General features: G+C 40.5%; 1 protein-coding gene across 1 annotated transcript; it reads right to left on the reverse strand.

Moving 5' to 3' along the window:
- Window positions 1–423: 423 nt before the first annotated feature.
- On the reverse strand, window positions 424–20,265 carry cbx5 (chromobox homolog 5 (HP1 alpha homolog, Drosophila)). Its single transcript, XM_060937553.1, has 6 exons — window positions 20,157–20,265; window positions 18,473–18,550; window positions 15,315–15,523; window positions 14,957–15,176; window positions 14,670–14,770; window positions 424–2,965 (listed from the first exon to the last, which is right to left on the reverse strand). Exons 3-6 carry the CDS (start codon window positions 15,452–15,454, stop codon window positions 2,824–2,826), a joined length of 603 nt encoding a protein of 200 aa, XP_060793536.1. The 5' UTR covers window positions 15,455–15,523; window positions 18,473–18,550; window positions 20,157–20,265; the 3' UTR covers window positions 424–2,823.
- Window positions 20,266–20,791: the final 526 nt, after the last annotated feature.

Consider the following 20,791-nt stretch of genomic DNA (forward strand, 5'->3'; position numbering starts at 1 on the left):
TGGGATAGGCTCCAGCTTGCCTGCGACCCTGTAGAACAGGATAAAGCGGCTAGAGATAATGAGATGAGATAATGAATATTTTGATGACATACTTTATAGGTTTAAAGGAACGTATTTATGGTAAAATTTGAAAAACGATGAGTGTGGTCTCTTTTTTTTAGGGGGCGGGGTCACACTTATTTCAAAATCCCCGTCTCAAAACGAACTCTTGCTTCACTGTGTGGTGACATGCCCTAAATAAACTTTTTAAATAAATATAAAACCTTTTTTTTTTTAAAAGCTGAAATAAATGTTTCGATAACCAAATGAATAAATAATTTTTAATAAATGCCTGCTGATGACTATGGATGCTTTTGTTCTTGAAAGTAAAGATGAAAACAGCTCTGTCTTTCTGAATGTCAAATCTGTTGTCACAGCAATCGGTCTTATTTATAATTTCTTTATTTTGATTTGACAGTTTTAACTGAATGTCCGCAGCACCATTCTACACTTACAAACAGCTGTGAGAAAGATTTCACATGTAAGCAGTGTGTGGGCTAATTTATAAAACACTCTCCAAAGATATCACTAGTAACTACCATGAGGAATATATTAAAGACCAAATGTCAAACGTTATACGACTAAGTCATGGTGTATAGCTACTGCCTGGGTGTGTGTAAAGAGAGTATAAAACATTTCAAAGAAATAGCCATGGAATTTCACAAAAAAAAATAAAACCTTAAAACTTATTTTTTGGTCCTTGCATGTACATACCAAGCATTGCGTGGGTGGGGTGGGGTTTTTTTTCCTTTTTTTTTGTGCGCTGCTCAGTGATCTCAGTTTTTAATAGGAAAATGTACAGTTCTTTACACCAATACAAGTAATCAATTCAACACCAGCACAGTTTGATAGAACACTATGGGTTGCATTGAGATTTGGTCTGTACAAGAGTGTAGCTGAATAGCACCATCTGCTGGAAAAGTTAATCTTGTATTCTTAAATTTATGAACCAAAATCCTCATGCATCAATGCAAACATGGATCGCTTTAAAACCTGTCTTTAAAACTATCAAATCAAAACATGTCAGTATTGTGGCTTTAAAATGAAAAACTATCAAATTCGTGTGGAAAACTAGGTTTACTACAATTTGATACAAGACATTTAAAAAAAAAAAATCTAGAAGTAAAAGACATCAAAATCTTATTCTGAACACACATGACTATGTGATGAAATGATCAGAAATGGGAGAGTACGTCCATAACGAGATAAAGAGAATAAAAAGTCAAGCCGTACATTTGAGAGAGACAGACAGACAGGTAGGCAATAGCCATTTCCCTCCAGAAATCTGAGGGGGGAAGGGGGGGACGACACCGACTTCTCAAATTGGGATTTGAACCACACACATACACACGGTCATTACAGTATCTAAAATTATAGCAGTCCATGGCACATTTGATGGAGTCTGTTCCCAACATATAACCTTTGCTTGCTAACCATAACCTTTAAAACGAGTTTTAAAGGGGCTACCGCCTGCTTTGAAGCCAAAGAATCTAAAAACAAGCGCCAGTTCTTTCCATCTGACTACATTCGCCATGACGTACGGTCTGACTTTTTTTTTTTTTAAATCAGAATCAGTAGCTCTGCCATGTTAATGAAAGTCAGGAAGTTTATTGGGTTAAATTTTTGTCCAGTGGCTCTACAAACAGAATTACACACCTGAGCTCATAACCCCGTTAAGGACAGGTTCAGCTTTGATCCACTTCCTGTTTAAAACTTGCGAAAAGAACCTTGGCGAGGACAGAAGTGGCACAGAGTAACATGTTCACATCCTACGTACATTAAAGCTCGTTCAATTTTATCCACAAAAGCCTGTAGGTGTGGCTACAGGTACTGACTCCAAACACAGGCTGCGTTCAGCCGATTTCACTTGGTCTTTAAGTGACTGGTAGGTGTAGCTGGAATTCAAGTCTGTAGCCACAACGGCCCTTTGCGGTTAAAACTGGTGGCCCCGACAAAAGTAAATGGCCACAAGGTGGAGCACTTGGGGATGAACGTCAGTGATCCATGCCCTCACAAGGTCAAAGCAGAACAGAGACACTGACAAAAGTGATGATTGTCTGTCCCCATACGTTGGTTTGAGCACAAGCAGTTTTGAGAAGTACATAGTTTAAAACCTGGGTATGTTCAGATTTCTGTCAAACTATTTGGGAAGAAATTTGCTTTGTGAAAACAACTGATGAAATGCATCAGGTCTAGATCATAAACATTTCTTTCAGACAGACAGACAGAGAGAGAGAGAGAGAATGAATGAATCATCATTGATGGGAGAAATACACCAGAAAGTTTATCTAATTTCAGGAAGGGGCGAGAACTGGTGTGACTAATCCAGCACTGTAGATACATAACAACAATCTCTGATAAAACATTAAAAAAATATCAGCTGTCTCAATACATTTCACCAACTGCTGTATGGAATCTAAACTATCAAGTCAACACACACAAGGGGGGAAAAAAAAAAAAAAAAACTCATTGGAACACAAATACTTAAAACATGAAAAAAAGAGGGTGAATCTCTGCAGGGTAAAAACACTATCCATGGGATTCCATCAGTCTAACACCTCCATTCCCCAAGCTCTTGGCATAGTTCTCAATTACTCGCTCATCCCTCAATACTTGAGACATTGTTTGATAAAGAGTTGCCGTTTATATGGGAGATGAAAGGAGACTAAAGAAGGTGGGAAGTGACCTCTAATGCCAGGAGGCCAGTGGTGGTTTTAAAATGGTCCAGAACAAAGGACGGATTGTGAGAGCACTCGTGTCTGTCTCTAGGAGGGGACTGTACCCTTACACAGCTGCAGCACCCTTCTCCTTCTTATCTCCATCCTCGTGCCAAGTGAGACGCTCCTCGTAGAAAGCAATGACGATTTGAGGACACTTGTGATTGGCCTCCTTTGCAAGCACAAGGTCCGCCTCATCCGAGTCTTTCCTGTGGAGACAGAGCGGGTTTATTTGAGACTCAAATGTGCAAATCCAGCTCCTTTCTTCCATCTGCATACCTACTAGAAACACCATTTTATACACACACACACCATACTCATATGCAGGGTGCGATTTGTCAAAAAACCAGAAGGGGGGATGGTTTGGGTTTTTTTTTAAATCATGAAACGTCACAAAATTAAGGTAACAATAGGCTAACAGCTCAATAACATCTCATTATCTCTAGCCGCTTTATCCTTCTACAGGGTCGCAGGCAAGCTGGAGCCTATCCCAGCTGACTACGGGTGAAAGGCGGGGTACACCCTGGACAAGTCGCCAGGTCCTCACAGGGCTGACACATAGACACAGACAACCATTCACACTCACATTCCCACGCGGACACGGGGAGAACATGCAAACTCCGCACAGAAAGGCCCTCGCCGGCCCCGGGGCTTGAACCCAGGACCTTCTTGCTGTGAGGCGACAGCGCTAACCACTACACCACCGTGCCGCCCTAGCTCAATAACATCCGATATCAAATGAATAACACTAAATGAAAACGAACACTAAATCAGAGATAGTAAATTCATCTTCCTATCTCTCTGACTAAATACACGAACACTAACACACAACAAAGTTCGTATTGCTTGTCGCGTTGCTGTGATGTTTCTCTCCCTCCGGATTAAATGGACAGTGACTCGAAAATCACTAAAATACATGAATACTAAATGAACAGTTTGCTCTGATGGCGCAGTTCATGTGGCCTTTTCTGCTTTCCCGTCGGTGCGCTATCCGCCGCGTTTCGCCCTTCTTTAATCCACATTTCTGCGAATTTCTCAGCAGGGAAGGAACGCACGTCTGGCCCACTGACAGCGAGGAAAAGAAGGCTGTCAGTGTGGATACACATTCATTCTGTTGCGCTCATCAGTAAGGATGTGATTCATGGCGCTAAATCCACGTTCACACTCTGGATATTGTTATTATCTACAATGTATCTATTTGCTGGGGACGTTCGTGAACATCAAAGCTGCCACTTCGGGTCATTTTGAAAGTGAGTGCAATGTAGACCATAGAAAACTGTGTCACAACATGCCTGTCATCTCATCTCATCATCTCTAGCCGCTTTATCCTTCTACAGGGTCGCAGGCAAGCTGGAGCCTATCCCAGCTGACTATGGGCGAAAGGCGGGGTACACCCTGGACAAGTCGCCAGGTCATCACAGGGCTGACACATAGACACAGACAACCATTCACACTCACATTCACACCTACGGTCAATTTAGAGTCACCAGTTAACCTAACCTGCATGTCTTTGGACTGTGGGGGAAACCGGAACACCCGGAGGAAACCCACGCGGACACGGGGAGAACATGCAAACTCCACACAGAAAGGCCCTCGCCGGCTCCGGGGCTCGAACCCGGACCTTCTTGCTGTGAGGAGACAGCGCTAACCACTACACCACCGTACCGCCCCATGCCTGTCATGTCAACTTTTTTTTTGGTTTGTTTGTTTTATTGACGGGGTTGTCCCCGAGGATTTTTTTTCAGCAGAGATAATTAAAAACCAGAGGGGGGGGATGATCCCCCCCAGCAAATCGCACCCAGCTCATATGTACTTTTTGAACATCTTTCCACTAGATTTTCAAGTGTGGCTTCGGGGATTTACCCATCCAGCCACAAGAGCATTGGATCAGGCACTATTGTCAGGCATGGAGACCTGGGGTGCAGTCAGCAGGACAATTTCAGTGTGCACAAACAATGGCAAAAGAGGGTATTTCTGGTACGGGGGGGAATATCCCAGGGTGGGAGGGGCAGGAGTTGGCTATGCTGAATGTATACGTGTCATGTGCACTTTACTTTTATAACTATCCAGATAAACAGAGGGAATAAACAGAGCACAGCAGCTTCGGATGTAGTGCATATAGGATAGTAAATATGTGGCATGTAATGCCTCACCAAATTCATGATTCAATTCAAATTACAATATTTTCTTAATAACTAACAACAATTACTTACTCACATTAGTAAAGGCTGAAGTAAAATATTCCTTTTATTAAAAATTTAAAAAACGTTAAGAACAAACACTTTTCCTTAAAATTATATCAACATTTGTACTACCTTCAGTTGCTTCTCTTTAGCAGTCTGTAAAAAGCTTTCTGCTTTCTCGTTAAATCTATTTGTACAGTTAATCACACCACTCCCATTTTAGATTTTTTTTGGTGCATTTTCACAGCATTAGAGCTGTGTTACTTCTGCCTAGATTGAAGTCACATGCATTCTTGCCATTGTTACCGAGCCCTCTACTGTCTAAATAATGCAATTACAGCTAAGGAAAATTACACAACCTGATTTAAAATTTTTTTTTTACTTCATTGATTCTAATTATCAAATTTGTATCGTGATTTACTGTCACAATATATATGCCTAGTAAGTCATATTAATAATGAACAAGACGCGCTAGAACATGCATGTGCTTTAGTTCAGCTGCATTGTTTTCGCCATGGACTCATGCGCGCACTGAGTAACTTTAGCGGAGAAAAAAAAGGCACGTGCAGCTTTAAGTCTTGTTTAACACGCAAAATTAAAATACAGCAAAATTTGTAAGTTTGCACTCAAAAATTGTTAAGTTGCTCTGCTGTGTGTGTTTGTTGAGTTTGGTTTGCTGCAACATGTCTTTCAGTTTAATTAAAGAAGTTGATTATTCTACAGTATTGCTGTTTCTATTGTTATTTGCTTCATCACAATGTTCACCGTTAAAGCTAGACAGCCTTTCGATTTCATAAAGATTGATGAAATTTAGTTCCCTCTGAAATTTGGTCATTGTAATATACATGTTTATTTCTGTAATATCTCAGAAAAACAGGCCATTCTGTGGCTGGGAAGTTATTTAATTTGAGGAGATTCCCGAGCAAATAATGTGCATGAAATCACTCGCTACATGCAGTCAAGCAGACAGAGGAAGTCCGTGTGCACAGGTTTATCATCATCATCTTCTTCTTTAGGGTTTTACAGCAGCTGGGATCCACAGTGTTGCATTACTGCCATCTACAGGTTTATCTTGACCGCGCACTGACAGTTCCATCATTCTGTCGCTAAATGAACAGCTGATCACACCGAGGTGCTCGCTGACCGCCGATATTTATTAGTTTGGTCCTGCGTTTCCTTTCCTTCGCAACATAACGTCTTTTCTTCTCGCTTTCCGTTACTGTAGTCGGCCCTTCACATTTCATTCGCGTCCTCCATTTTTCTCTCCCGTTTCAAATTTGTATCCCCACAATGCCTTGAGCGAACGGCGAAAGCCCACCATGTGATGCATGACGTAGTATCTTGAATTGGGTTATGGTGAAGCGGGGGAAAAAAATAGAGAATTTAGGGCCATGTGACCCTAAATTCGTTAACTGTTCTATTAAAAAATTTTTTTAAATGTTTAAAAACCTAATAAAATTGGAAGTCTGTGATTTGAACTCAGTAGCTTTCGGTCCACTAAATAAAAATAATTGGAAATCAGGGAAAATTCTTTTTATGACCTACACTTGAATAAATCTAAAAGGCAGTCTAGCTTTAGGAGTTAACACACACACAAAAAAAAAAACAGACCCCTACTGAACTGATATTGTGTATACACACACACACCCCTGAATCCCATAATTTGCGTCAAGTCTCAAAGCCATTCAACAGGCAGCTCAGTTTTCTGGATACAGTTTTGCGTCTCTAGTTTTAAGTCAAAAAGACACAGAACCTTCATCAGTGCATCACAGCAAACATGTAATCCTATGATATTTTTAGCCCAACGTGAAATCCTTTCAGTTCAAACAAAGATTTTATCTTGAAGTTTGCACAAGCTGAGATGCTTTTTGTCCTATCTGGCATAGTGGTGTCTCAGTGAGCAAGGAAACAGCTTATCTGGGTTTGTTGCTCGTCACCTGTATGCAGAAAACCAGCTGTGGGGCAGTACAGTACGAGATAATTAACTAGTTACGCTTGCTGCCTTGTAAGGAATGTGAAATTTATAATAATAATAATAATAATAATAATAATAAAAGTGGGAGGTGTGCACCAGCTATAGAGTTTAAACTGTACTTAATACCATCTGGTATAGAGGGCTGCCGCGTGACGTCACCGTACCACGTGATTTTGTTAGGGTGCCATATTGGAAGACCAAGTACATACATACATACCTCACAATACAAAACAAACTACGAGCGAGAGTGAAGTGATATTACAGCTGTTGTGAAGTGACACGATGAGTGAAGTGACACGATGGCTGATAATTCGGGTTATGGGAGTACATTACCAGCTGCAGAAAGGGCACGGTATGTGGAGAAATTGGCTGTGATTGATGGGTTTGACCCATATGATAAGACTCAGGGCAAGGGAGAATGGAAACATAAGGAGGACCTGACACCAATTCTGCCATCTGTTTGCTACCCAGACATTATAAACTATTGCAATCTGTATTCATGCTGTTATGGATTTTTTTTATTTCATAATTTATTTTTAATTTACTACTTATCTGTTTTTATTTATATATATATATCTTTGAATTATTTGGACATGGGGAAAAACTATATTTAAAATCCAAAGAGGGATGGAGGGAGGAAAATTAAAACAAAAGAAAGAAATGAAATATATAACAAATGTGATAAAATTAAGGATGTTTTTATTCAGTAAACATTTAAAAAAAATGTTCTACAACACTCTAGCCTAGTGACTTACCAGTAACAAAATGGTCTGAACATATTCTGTACTGCTGTAGATTTGAAGTATTCAGATCAGCTCTGCATAAAGCAGCTAAATACTCTCTGTCTCCTGGCAGAAAGCTCCTTGGTTTGCTCCCCTTGTGTCTCAATCACAGCTGGTATTCTGAAGAAAGACTTCTTTTCACCTTTCCCATCAGCTTTGTTAGAACACCCTAAAGGCCAATTTATGCTGACAACCCAGTCCTCGCAGACGGTGTCGCAGATAGCGTCTGCGTAGCCCCCCCACCTTCGCAGACGCTCTGCGCGCACCTCCCAAAAATTGTGACCACCGCAGAAGCCTCGCAGACAGCGCCGCAGACAAGAGGGCTCTGATTGGTCCACTCTACATCCGCTGTACACGCACTTCTGCTTCCCTACTTTCCCGGTTTGTTTTGTTTTCACGACCGGCATTTTTAAAAACACGAGCGAAGATGGAGCAGCACGAAGAGCGGTTGATTGAGGAAGTACGTACATCTATACGACTCCAGTTCTAGTCATTATAAAAAAAAAGTTCTAGTCATTATAAGTAACCGGAGGATAAACACTCCACTAACCACACCCACCAACTACTCCTAGCGACTTCGCGCCCCCTTGCGTTGTGGCGGTGAATAACATCGCGCACGCCTATTACTCCCCGCTCAACGATAAATTACAACTGTCTGCGAAAAGCTATCTGCGAAAGCCTTGTCGAAAGAGCATGCAGAGGCCTTAACACAGCACAAAAGTTTACCATTGTAGGTTTTTGATGAATCAAGTGCCTCGTGGGTTCACATACCGCGCGCTGCCGTTATTTCCCCCTAATCACGAGTTTGTTGGTCTTCCAATATGGCGCAGGGTTTGTTTACTTCCGGTTTCGGGTGACGTCAGTGCAAAGGGTCTATACTGCGCAGCACAGACTGCAGTAGATAGGTTTAAAAGTTTAACCGACAGTCCAGACATAATTCTTCATGTTTGTGGGTGGACAGGAGACCAAATATTTTTATACAATTCAAATAATAGCATTTTAACTCCGTAGTAAATTGCATGAAACACCCATCCTTAGTTATTAAAGGATTTTTCCACATTTGAATATATTTACAGTACCAGTCAAAAGTTTGGACACAACTAATTCTAATCCAGTGTTTTCTTTCATAATTAATTATTTTTAAAAAATCACACATACATCCCACTTCGTCTCTTACAGTAATGATGGATGTTGTTTCTCTTTACTCAGTTGAGCGGCTCTTGACATCATATGGATTACTACAGTTGTGGAATAGGGCTATTTACTGCATGTTTATTATTTACTGTTTGATCTCAAACACATTAAGAAGGCAAGAAACTCATCCACAGTGTTTCCCCAGAAAAAAATGAAAGCCCTAAATTCTGGCATGATAATAGACAACTGAGCACCAATGGCGAGAAGTGAAACTAGGGGGGTCCGGGGGCATGCTCCCCTGGAAAATGTTTTGAAAATAGATGCTCTCAGGTGCATTTTCAGGGTCTGTGAGACGTTTTAGATACATGATTATAGGATAGGTTTTACCAGTGTTTCAATGATTTCTGACCTAAACAGTATTAATGTATACACATTTAAAAATTTCACCTTCCTTTTATGTTCATTTGTCAGGAACAGCAATGCTGTTCCCGGGTCAGTTTGACCCGGTGCATGTTTAATTATCCAAAAGATGTCTGAAACCAAAAAAATCCCAACAAGCATTGTTAATATTTCATTACTAACTACATTACTAATTATTCTATCAATATTTGCCGCCAGCCTTTCATCCACTGTGATATTAGGGCCTGGGTTATAGAGTAGTGGAAGTTGCTCTACCCACTTGTCCCACACTGTCCTAATAGCTGCCAGCTTGTCTCTCTCCCGTCTACCAGCCCTTGTTTCTCGATTATCAAATCAGATTACTCTGGAGAAAATGTGAAAAGTCTCCAGAGACATTGTGGCTTGAAATATAGCCCTGCCTGTCTCTGCATCCCACAGACTGGCTGTCGATTCATCCTTTGACTTATAGACCCCAGCCAGGATGAGGAGCCCCAAATACGCATCTAAATGTGTTTTGTCCAGCTCCTTCCACTTCTCCCCAAAAACTCGCCTCCCTTCTAGATTATTCATTTCCAGAATGATTTTCTGTATTGAATCTGGCATGACCAGCTCAAAAGCTGACTTGATGTCAGTCACACGAGTCACTGCCATCCTAGTGGGCCCTGGCACTGTCTTTATTATTTTTTCTGCAGACAGTTTTGCCTGACGCATATTTGGGGATGAAGACCACTGTATTTCACCATTTTTTGACATGAATGTCATGCTTAGAGGAATAGGAATAACAATTCCCTCATCTGGTTCAAAATCAGAATCATTAGAATCAGAATTTACCTCAAGATAGTCTTCATCTTCAGACACATCCTCCTCTATTTCACTGTCATGATCAATGATTACTTCCAGAGCCTCCTGGACTGTCATCCTTTTGCTTCTGCTGCTCATTTTGTAAAGGTCTGCCTGACAGAGTGTAATGTTGGTAGGACTCCCATGCAGAGAATCTTTTATATGTTTTGCCCCTCCCCTGTTGAGTGTCCACTGAATGTGGGTGGAGTTTTCCCGCGAGAACATAAATGGTTCCCGTCAAAAGTCATAACACCTGCACCTGTGTGTGTGTGTGTGTGTGAGAGAGATTGGGGTGAAACATGGCTCACAGTTGCAAAGAAAGAAACAGTCTGACGTTTCTGACACCCTTTTACCTCCAGTTTGACTGCTGGGTCAAACTGACCCGAACAGTATCTATGTGATATAAACATGCAGGGGGTGGTTGCAAATATGTGAGATGAACCATTTTCATATTATATGTTGATTACACTAATTAAGGCAAGCAGAAGTAGTTCCATAGTGAAAAAATAACCATTTTTCCTAGATATTCAAACTTTTAAACGGGTCAATTTGACCCGTAACATAATAGGAGGGCTACAGTTCAACATGCAAGTTAAACTGTTTTGTTATAGATTACTTTGAAAATCTACAGGGATTATCTATGTAATTATCTCTGATCAAGTAGTGTTGTAACAAAAATGTGCATGAAAATATGAACAGTGGTTTGCTCCATCTTATGCAATCCAATGAAGAGAATCGATCATCATGACCTCCTGTTGATCACAAAGGGCTCTGAACCTAAGACCTGCCACCTTAAAATAAGTTGCTGTTTTACTATAACTGTAATCATTTAGAATGTTTCTGATGCAATTACCGTAATATATGTAGAACTAAGATACACTGAAAAGAAAAGTAAGCCAACTGCATATTATAAAGTTTAAATTTTGGCACTTTATTAAATGGACTAGATTAAGATTAAAACATGTTTAAAGGAAAAGAAAACTTAAATGTATGAATCAAGTTTGCAGAAAGATTATGTACTTATAAACACATTCATGAATAATAGACGAGGTCAAACTTTTGTGATTAAAATCAGTCGGCTTTGTCTGTCTGGTGAGGGACGACATCGGCAGCCAATGAGATCGCTGATAATGATTCGGAAAATTCCGGAATGTCTGACGTTTTCTTTCGATATTTTTATTGGATGGTTTGAACATGTGATCTTGACATAGCCAATAGGGCTGTGCGATGTCCCCTTAATTGGCATCGACGATGTTTACAGTGCAAACATCGTGATGGACGATCATATCGTGGACGGGGGACAGGGGGTTTAATACCACATTATTAAATTATTATTATTATTATTATTATTAAAAGTATTAAATACTCATCTGAGGCTTTGGCACGTAAAGAAAAAAAGCGCTAAGTGATGTGGAATATTTGGCCTTGATAACGGATATGTGGTCCAGCTGCAACATGATGCCCTATGACAGTTACCGTACATTATGTGGACCGAGAGTGGGCAATGCAGTCCAAATGCCTGCAGACGAGTTTCATGCCAGAGACACATTCAGCGGACAATTTAGAAGACGCATTGTGCGAGACACTTGCCGAATGGAAAATAGAGGAGAAAAAGATCGCCTGCATAACAACGGGGCGAATATTGTCACAGCCATCAGGCAATTGAAATGGCCGTGGTTAAGTTGTTTTGGGAACAATTTGAACCTAGCCATAACCAACTCGCTTGCGCAACAGAGGGCCAGTACAGACCGAGCGTTTGGAGTTTGCCGAGCAGTCAACACTGCGTTTGCGCACAGCTGGCTTCGGAGAAATGAGCTGCGCAAAGCGCAGGTGGAAATGAACCTCCCCGAGCACTCACTGATCACGGCAAGATATTAATCAGCTCTAACAATGAAAGACTAGTATTCAAACTATGAGAAGAAACTACACTTAAGCTATTACTCATTGTTTATTTACACCATATCAATTGAAGATGCGTTTCGGCCTTTAGTGCGCACTTGAACGCGCTAATTTTTCCAATTTATTAGTGTTTGAATTATTGCACCAGCTTTTAAAATCATGATTTAATTTTTTTTTTACTGTCTTTACATTTATCAGAATCACCTTCATTCTTCCATTTGGTTTGACATTATGGCTTAGAGTGGACCATTTTGTGTCTGAAAGTAGGCCTATTTACCAGATTAAAGTCATTTGACTTCTGCCGAAGTCTGCGCTTCACTGCCGTTTGATAAAGTGCAATATTTCCCGACTGAAGTCGTTAATAGTGGCTATTTGTTTGAACAACATGACAAATTTTACATTAAAAGTATAGTGTAGGCTAAAAAATGAAGTCAAAATTTATTAGTAGTATACTGTATTTGTGTAACCACATGTTATGTTCACTAGCACGTCCCTGCACCATAGCCTACGTGAACAAGCGGTAATAGGATATTACTTTATAATGATTTATATATTTATATACAATTATATGTTATATTTAGGGCGGCATGGTGGTGTAGTGGTTAGCGCTGTCGCCTCACAGCAAGAAGGTCCTGGGTTTGAGCCCCGGGGCCGGCGAGGGCCTTTCTGTGTGGAGTTTGCATGTTCTCCCCGTGTCCGCGTGGGTTTCCTCCGGGTGCTCCGGTTTCCCCCACAGTCCAAAGACATGCAGGTTAGGTTAACTGGTGACTCTAAATTGACCGTAGGTGTGAATGTGAGTGTGAATGGTTGTCTGTGTCTATGTGTCAGCCCTGTGATGACCTGGCGACTTGTCCAGGGTGTACCCCGCCTTTCGCCCGTAGTCAGCTGGGATAGGCTCCAGCTTGCCTGCGACCCTGTAGAAGGATAAAGCGGCTAGAGATAATGAGATGAGATGTTATATTTATATATTAAACAAAACTAACTAAACTAACAAAAAACTAACTTTTTAGGTTAAATAGGCCCAGATGATACCGTATATGCATGTTTATGACAGGAGGGGGCGTGGTATCACGATGGTGGCTCTCCATCGTGATGGACGACCACCATCGTCGATGGACGATGGCATCGTCTATCGGCACAGCCCTAATAGCCAACAGATTACAGTTTGTTTACATCATCATACCACGCTGACTTATTACTTTGACAGAATCAACAAACACTGGAAAAAAAAGGCCACTTGTTTAACACAAATATCAATCAGTATGTAAATGGATCTGTTATTTGCTCTCCTATGTATCTAGTTACTTGTGGGTAGGAAATTTAACGTATCGGTATAAATCTAAGCGTATCGAATTTTAACTAAGGTGATTAAGCATATTGGCAGGCAGAGCAAGCGTATCGGGCCCAATACGCTAAAACGCTTTGGGGAAAACCATGATCCACTAATTAACTTTTGACGAGGCACACCTGTTACTTGAAAGGCATTCCAGGTGACTTCCTTGTGAAGCTGGTTAAGATAATGCCAATAGTGTACAAAGTGTCATCAAGTAAACGGTGGCGACTGAAGAATCTAAGATATGGAACTTTTTTTTTTTTTTTAAATCACATACTTCAACACACACCATTTCATAGTTTTGATGTCTTCAGTATTGTTCTACAATGTAAAAAGTAGTCAGAATACAGAAAACCCTATAAGTGTGTCGGGGTGTACAAACTTTTGACTGGAACTGTATATGTACACATGATGAGAGCAACACAAGCACATAGCAAATATCGTATGTATTTATTGGCGCTGAACCAAAATCTGAAAAATCCAAAGGAAGTTCGGAGTGCACGGCATTTCACTGTTATTAAATTCAACGGATAAATTAAAAGAATATCGGAGTTTAAGTAAACAGTATTCTAAACCCTGTTTTAACTGAACTGCTTCAGGGTAACGGAGGGATTTTTTTTTTTAAGAGCAGCATGCACCCCATATGACCACTGTGAATTTTTTTTTAGTCTTTCCCCGCCTCATTAATGATTTATATAAAACATTAAGCTCAGCGGGAAAGGGTTGTGACGTTAAACTAAAAATTACAGTCAAACCTCGGGTCACGAACGTCCCTATTCACGAACAAATCGGGCTACGGACACCATTTCTGAACAAATTTTGCTTCGATTAGCGAACGATGCTTCGATGCACGAACGCACGTGAGGCGTGCGGCAGCATCAGTTGTACTCAAGGTTGCTTTTTGCATTAAATTAACCCTCATTATGGCTCCCAAGAACGTGAAAAGTGTTCGTGATAGTGCTGTTAAGAAGCCTAAATGCATCACTGTTGAAACGAAGAAGGAAATAATAGTTAAACATGAATGTGGTGTTCGTGTTTCTGATCTCGCCAAGCAGTACTATCAACCACAAAGGTAAAGTGTACTGTACAATTATGTTTTATTTTAGCATTACTGTATTTTTCTATAATTAAGGTCATCTTTAATTCCTTTCTGTATTTTTTCCACACATAAACCCATGAAAAGTTACCAAAAAAACTATGTTTCTGGGGCCGGTGAACGGATTAATTGGATTTACATTAATTTCAATGGGAAAAATTAATTCGGTTCGCGAACGGAGTCAAAGAACAAATTAAGTTCGTAACCCGAGGTGCCACTGTATAAGCGAAATTAGGTGCGACACGCGTTCTTCATGAAACTGTAGCACTCACCACTTCATTAAGAACATAAGGTCCCCACAAGAGTCAGTCGCACCAATAATCTTCTCTGGCTCCAGACCTCTCTCGAAGCCTCTAGCAACGAGGATCTCATCCTGAACAGAGCAGACAACATTCATCAGGACAAAGATTAATATTTTCTTAAGACAAGATCATGAATTTCATTTTGAGAGACAGGTCTGTTGAATTGCGCTTCAGTGCTGTACTTTTCCTTCCATGACTGCTGTCCTTGAAATACCATTCCACAATCTGCAACCCAAACATGAGCCAAGAGCAGTCACCTCTTTTTTCCGCTTCTGTTTGCTGCCGCCTTCCTCTTCTTCGTCCGAGTTTCTCCTCTTGCTGCCAGTGTCTTTGGCGCGAGCTGGAGTCGCGCTGGATGGTTTGGTCCCACTGCTTGGAGTGCTCGTACCGCTGCCGCCCTTTTTGTACGTCTTCATAAATTCGGAGATGAGATCTGGACAGTCGAGATTTTTCTCCGGCTCCCACGTGTTGTGTTTGCTAGGAATGACAAATCAGCAAGAGCAAAATATGTTGGCTCGTGTGTCTGAAAACAAGTGAGAAACAATGTGGACATGCCAGCACGGTATCTACAACAGAAAAAAAAGCGAAGTAGAAATGAAATCAGACGACACTTACTCTGAAAAACCCTTCCATTTAAGATAGTACTCCACTCGGCCCTTGACGACCCTCCTGTCCAAGACCTTCTCCACCACGTATTCCTCTTCGTCTGTGGACGCAGACTCGTCATCTTCACGGTTCTGATTCTTCTTTCCCATGACTGCTTCAAACGCCTTCTTTTCCACCCACAAGTAACCGAGACACTGAGTGAGGGAGGGAAAGGATCCCTGTGCAAAAAAAAAAAAAAAAAAGCGTATTAAGAAACAAGCACAGAAATGCAAAACACTTAAATACACTCTTAGTGCAAGTATTCGGTGGACTGAGTGGAGTTAGATAATGACAGCCTTTACTTTAATTCACAGATTTGAACTCTATTCACACAACGGCTCTGTTAATTCCTGTTTAAGCAGCTGTGAATCATTTTCACTTACAAGAAACCACTGATAGTGTGCAAATGCTAAAACATGCTGATAAAACCATATTCTTCATTCCATGACCTCGTTTTAGTAACATTATTCCCGGACAAGGCCATTCGGTTTCTCATCAGTTATTAACTATTAGCGTGTAGATCGGCTGAATTTAGTTAATACGAAGTGATCAAACACACTAATCGGGTCACTTTTCTGATTAACGTCTCTGAGTGGAATGGCTCCTCTACCAGCACAAAATCCTTCAGTAGTACGAGGACCTCCTTACCCGCTCTTCTCAAAACATCTTATTTCTTATAGATTTAAAAGCTCAACAATTTATACAACCCAAGATATGATAAAATATCAATACCATGATAAATGATGTCACAATATGCTTTCCTAAGATACAATAACACCTTTTTATAATTACAAACTAACTAGTGGTCATAGATGACTTGATAATCTTTATAATTCTGTATGTTTAACACTTAACATTCCCCCATGAATAAAGTCCCTATTATTTAAAAAAAAAAAAAAAACTTATCTAAAAAACATTAACAGTGTACACACACGGCAACATTTTCTTATCAACATTTAGCATAATTTCATTTCTTCCCCATGTTTTAAATAAAACCAACATCCACTCAGGGCAAAATCTCAAATGGTTTCCTGTACACTTTCTTGTCGCCCTACATCGTACTGTGTATAACAAAAGACTCGAACACCCTTCTCAGTGCTCTCAGTAAGGGTGCAGAAAGACATTTAAGACTCAGTGAAAAATCTAATACCTCGGTAAAATACCTGTGTTGTTTCAAGAGCTTAATCCTTTTATTTTTCACTAAACACACTCGTAAACACTTACATTTGGGTGTGTGTATGCGCACTGCAATTAATCAACTCGTGCCTGCTCAGTGGTTTACTCACCAAGAGAGAAATATTTCAACATCCAATGCCAAATACACCTGGTTTTGTTTCAAAATTACTTTAGAATAGGATTTTGTGCCTATAAAGTCACCACCGTCCTCCCAGAGAAAGTTTCTTCCATGGGCAGATGCTGGGAGGTGATGGGAAAGCGACACTCACTCAGCCACGATACAAACCGTTTGTATTTAAGGAGAACCGAAGGCAAATTTTTTTATTATGAAAATTCTATTTCTCATTTTATTAAATATAGGAATGCATTTCTGATTGCTATAGCAAGTTATGAGTGTTTGAAATATGCTATGTAATATATCAGTCCATATGTCAAAGCAATGGCCGTAAACGAGATTTGTCAAGACCTGTGCGAGACATCGTAGGACGGAAGTAAAACGTACAGCGGAAATCAAACCGTGTCCAAAATTGCTCACTTGTTCATTACTCCCTATATAGGGAATTACTATATAGAGGACTATATAGTGAGCACACTGGTAAAAAAAAAAAAAAAGGGGGAAAAAAAAGAAGCTTTCGGACACTAGTCTGTCACCCTGGTATTTACATCATTACTGTCGCACAATTAAAATGTGCCAGATCAGTTGGCTGGTGGGTTTCAAAATAATAAATACCTGCATGGGTTTTTGTGATAAATCCATATTATACTGATCAGGATCGCGGCGGTGACCACTCAGCACGTAACGTCATTCAAGACAAACAAAACGCTTGAGTTGAGTCCACTTCAGTTTACTTGCATTGCCATTCGGCTTGAGTGCAGACATGCGTTCAGGAATTTCCAAAGAAAAACCATGCCTTATTGTTGTGCAGTGAACTGTAACGGGACCGGTTCAGAAAGAAGTTTTTACCTTTTTTCGGAAGAGGAGAAGAGGCGGAGCAAAAGGATTGGCTTTTTCCGAAAAAGGAGAAGAGAAGAGGCGGAGCAAGTGGATTGGCTTTTCCCGAAAAAGGAGAAGAGGTTCATACGCGCACACACTTCAAAATCACTATCACTTTCAGACATTTTACACAACCTCTCACGACCGAAGTCCGTACACGTGTGTTCGGTTCACAAGTAAACACACAGCTGCTCCCAGTCTGTTTGGCTTAAATGATGTCACGACGACGGTGGTCCCCTGGCAGTGAAAGTGTGCATAAGTGAGATGTTCCTGGCGGCCTCACGGCGGCTGTGCTGGAGATGTGGGACTTGTTTTCGTGCGCCTTTTGATGGGACTGTGGCCGCTACACCACTAGAATGATATCCTGACCTCTATTTGGTGGCCTTTTTCCCCCCCTTTTTCCTGACTATTATTGTAAAGCGACCTTGGGTTTTGAGAAAGGCGCTATATAAATTGAACATATTATTATTATGTAAACAAAACTTTGGAAATTGGGCAAAATGGTATATTTTAACCATTTTATTCAATTTTATGGCGCAAATTAGACACTAAGAAGATTGAATTCGCTTTTTGGGTCGTCCTTCTAGACCAGGGGTGTCAAACCTGATCCATAAAGGGCCGTGTGGCTGCAGGTTTTCATTCCAGCCATGCAGCAGCACCCTGATTTGGCTTATTCAATCAACTGACACACCCACCCTTTAATCAAGGGTGGGTGTGGCTGCAAGTATTTGACTGTGTGAAGACAGTTCAGTTGATTGAATGAGCCAAGTCAGGTGTGCTGCTGCATGGCTGGAATGAAAACCTGCAGCCACAAGGCCCTTTATGGATCAGGTTTGACACCCCTGTTCTAGACAATAAAGTTGACATTCTACGTTTCACCTCCGACCACTGCCTATGTCCTTTAAGGTTTGCGCTCTGCTGTTTAATGCAGAAGTGCATCACATCCTTCAGTACTTACCTATGGTCCTATTTCAAAGCAAGACAACTGGGTCTGATGTTCTTCCTGCTGTTTCAACCTGCGGTACAAACGTCAACCCTGAAAAGGAAAAGTTGCATTTATAAGACAATTTGGACATGTTAATGAGCTCGCTTTAGAGCACTACACTGTTAGTTTTGCTTTTAATAGTCTCTCTCATGTGTTTGCAGCCGTGGGCTTCTGTTTTCCCTCCAAATCGCTCACACTAATTCGACTTCACACTATTTGTTGAACTGCAGACATTTCATCACCTTCTGCTCCTTTAACAGCTTTGTTTCTGAGGAATGCTGTGTAATGTTTTAGGTTTATCCCTTACCTAATAATAATACAACTGGATTTCAAACATCTGGACAAGCAACATCCTAACAGTACAACTGGATTTCAAACTAACATCTGGACAAGTAATATCCTAACAGCTGCAACGAATTTAGAGCAAACTTAGTCAGGAGCAAAACTAACACTCTGCTAAAAATCGTTAATAAGAAACTAGCAGAAATGTCTCTCTTACAATTAAACATGTGAGTTACACTGAAACGGGTTCACAAATTACATCCACCAGCTCAGAGCTAATCAACTGAAACTAATTTGAAAAGGTAGCAGTGTTCGAGCAGGCAATAAAATCTAATTATTTACCCTTTTGCTTATTTTTCACTGAAAGAAAACACGACTTTTCCAGCAGACAAGTCACCCGGGCCGCGAAGAGCTAATGTACCGAGCTAGCTTTGACACCGACTGTCGTTCACAAAAAAAAAAAAATACGAACTAACTGGTGAGACTTTTTTATTATTATTATTATTATTATTATTATTATTATTTTTAGGTCTGTCTGGTTAGAACAAAGCTGCAAATATGCTCATTATGAAAGCACCTGTGTTGTAAAATTGCCCAGCCGGCTAATATAACACGCAGCACTCTAGCTCCTTGGCTAATCCCGGCCCATGCTAGCGATTCACCCTGAGAGAAATAAAACCGCCATCATTTCAACAGATAGCAACCTCGGCTAGTCAGCGTATTAATGAAGACGTGTGTATTTATTTAGGTAGTGTCGTAGGTACTGAGTGTCATTACTCACACCGCAGTAATGCATTGTTTGTTATTACAAGCTAAATATGTAAAAGACGCTCGTCTCAGAAACGCGCTAAGATACCGTATGCTAGTCTGCTAATTCTGTCCTAACTAGCAGCTAGCATTAGCAAGCGGTCCAACGAATATCTTACTAACAAGTAAATAGAGCTTAACTCAGAAATGATGATATTATCATCAACAAATACAGGATATACTTATTAAAATAACTAAAACGAAGTCTTAGAGGCGTCGTGATTTAGCTAGCTTGTTTGTTTGTTTGTTAGCGTCCTGGCTAATATCGAAGCTAAAAGCAGGTCTCGTTCATGTGAAATCTTCTTCGAAAGCTCACAGCTAATGTATCAAACTGAATGCACTAATCAGGTCACAGCTCATCCTCAACACTGACTGGTCTTTCTAACTGTAGTCTTTTATAAAACAAAGGCCTCTAAGGAGATAACAATCTTAAGCAGTGGCTTCGAAACGCACAGATGCATTACGACACATGCACGGCCTAAAACCAGCTCTAAACAACACCATGTCACGGAAATTGCATGCAAAATGCGGGGTTTTTTTTCTGCTTTTTAAAAGAAAATGAACTCACACAGAGATCTTCTTAGATGCTCTCACAAGCAACAGCCCTTCACGCACACATGCGCGTACACACACTCACACCGACATACACACAGCACCGGCCACAGCGCGCCAAAAACACACAATGGGGCACAAGGCACGCGGGCTGAATACCAAATCCCAACCCGTTCCCTAGAGAAGTGCACTATGTAGGACTCAAAATAACGGCTTCTTACTATTTATGTAGTGCCCTAAATTTCCTCCAGGGAGCAGTTTGGGATGCAACCGTTTTTATTTTATTTGCATTCCTGTACCAGATCGTACACATTAAACACATCTAATCTACAGTCTAATCAGATATTTAAAGACACACGTTTACAGTGATTAACAGGATTCATCTTGGGCTCCATAGGGATTATGTTTTTATATTATAGCAACCATATTTAAGTCATTATTATTATTATAGACACTTAGAGCAAGCATACTGACAAAGTACTACATCATGGGCCTTAATTTCAGTTCTTAATCTTTATTCAGGACAGAGCCGCTGCAGATCGCTTTACACGTTGAAAAGAGCAAGTTTGGTTGCATACGTTCACCCAGGCTTTTGTCTTTAAATGACGTTAATATAGACCAATCATATACTCAATAAATTTTGCGTCGCTT

This window comes from Neoarius graeffei, chromosome 13 (genome assembly GCF_027579695.1).
Source record: "Neoarius graeffei isolate fNeoGra1 chromosome 13, fNeoGra1.pri, whole genome shotgun sequence".
In the NCBI taxonomy this organism is placed as follows: domain Eukaryota; kingdom Metazoa; phylum Chordata; class Actinopteri; order Siluriformes; family Ariidae; genus Neoarius; species Neoarius graeffei.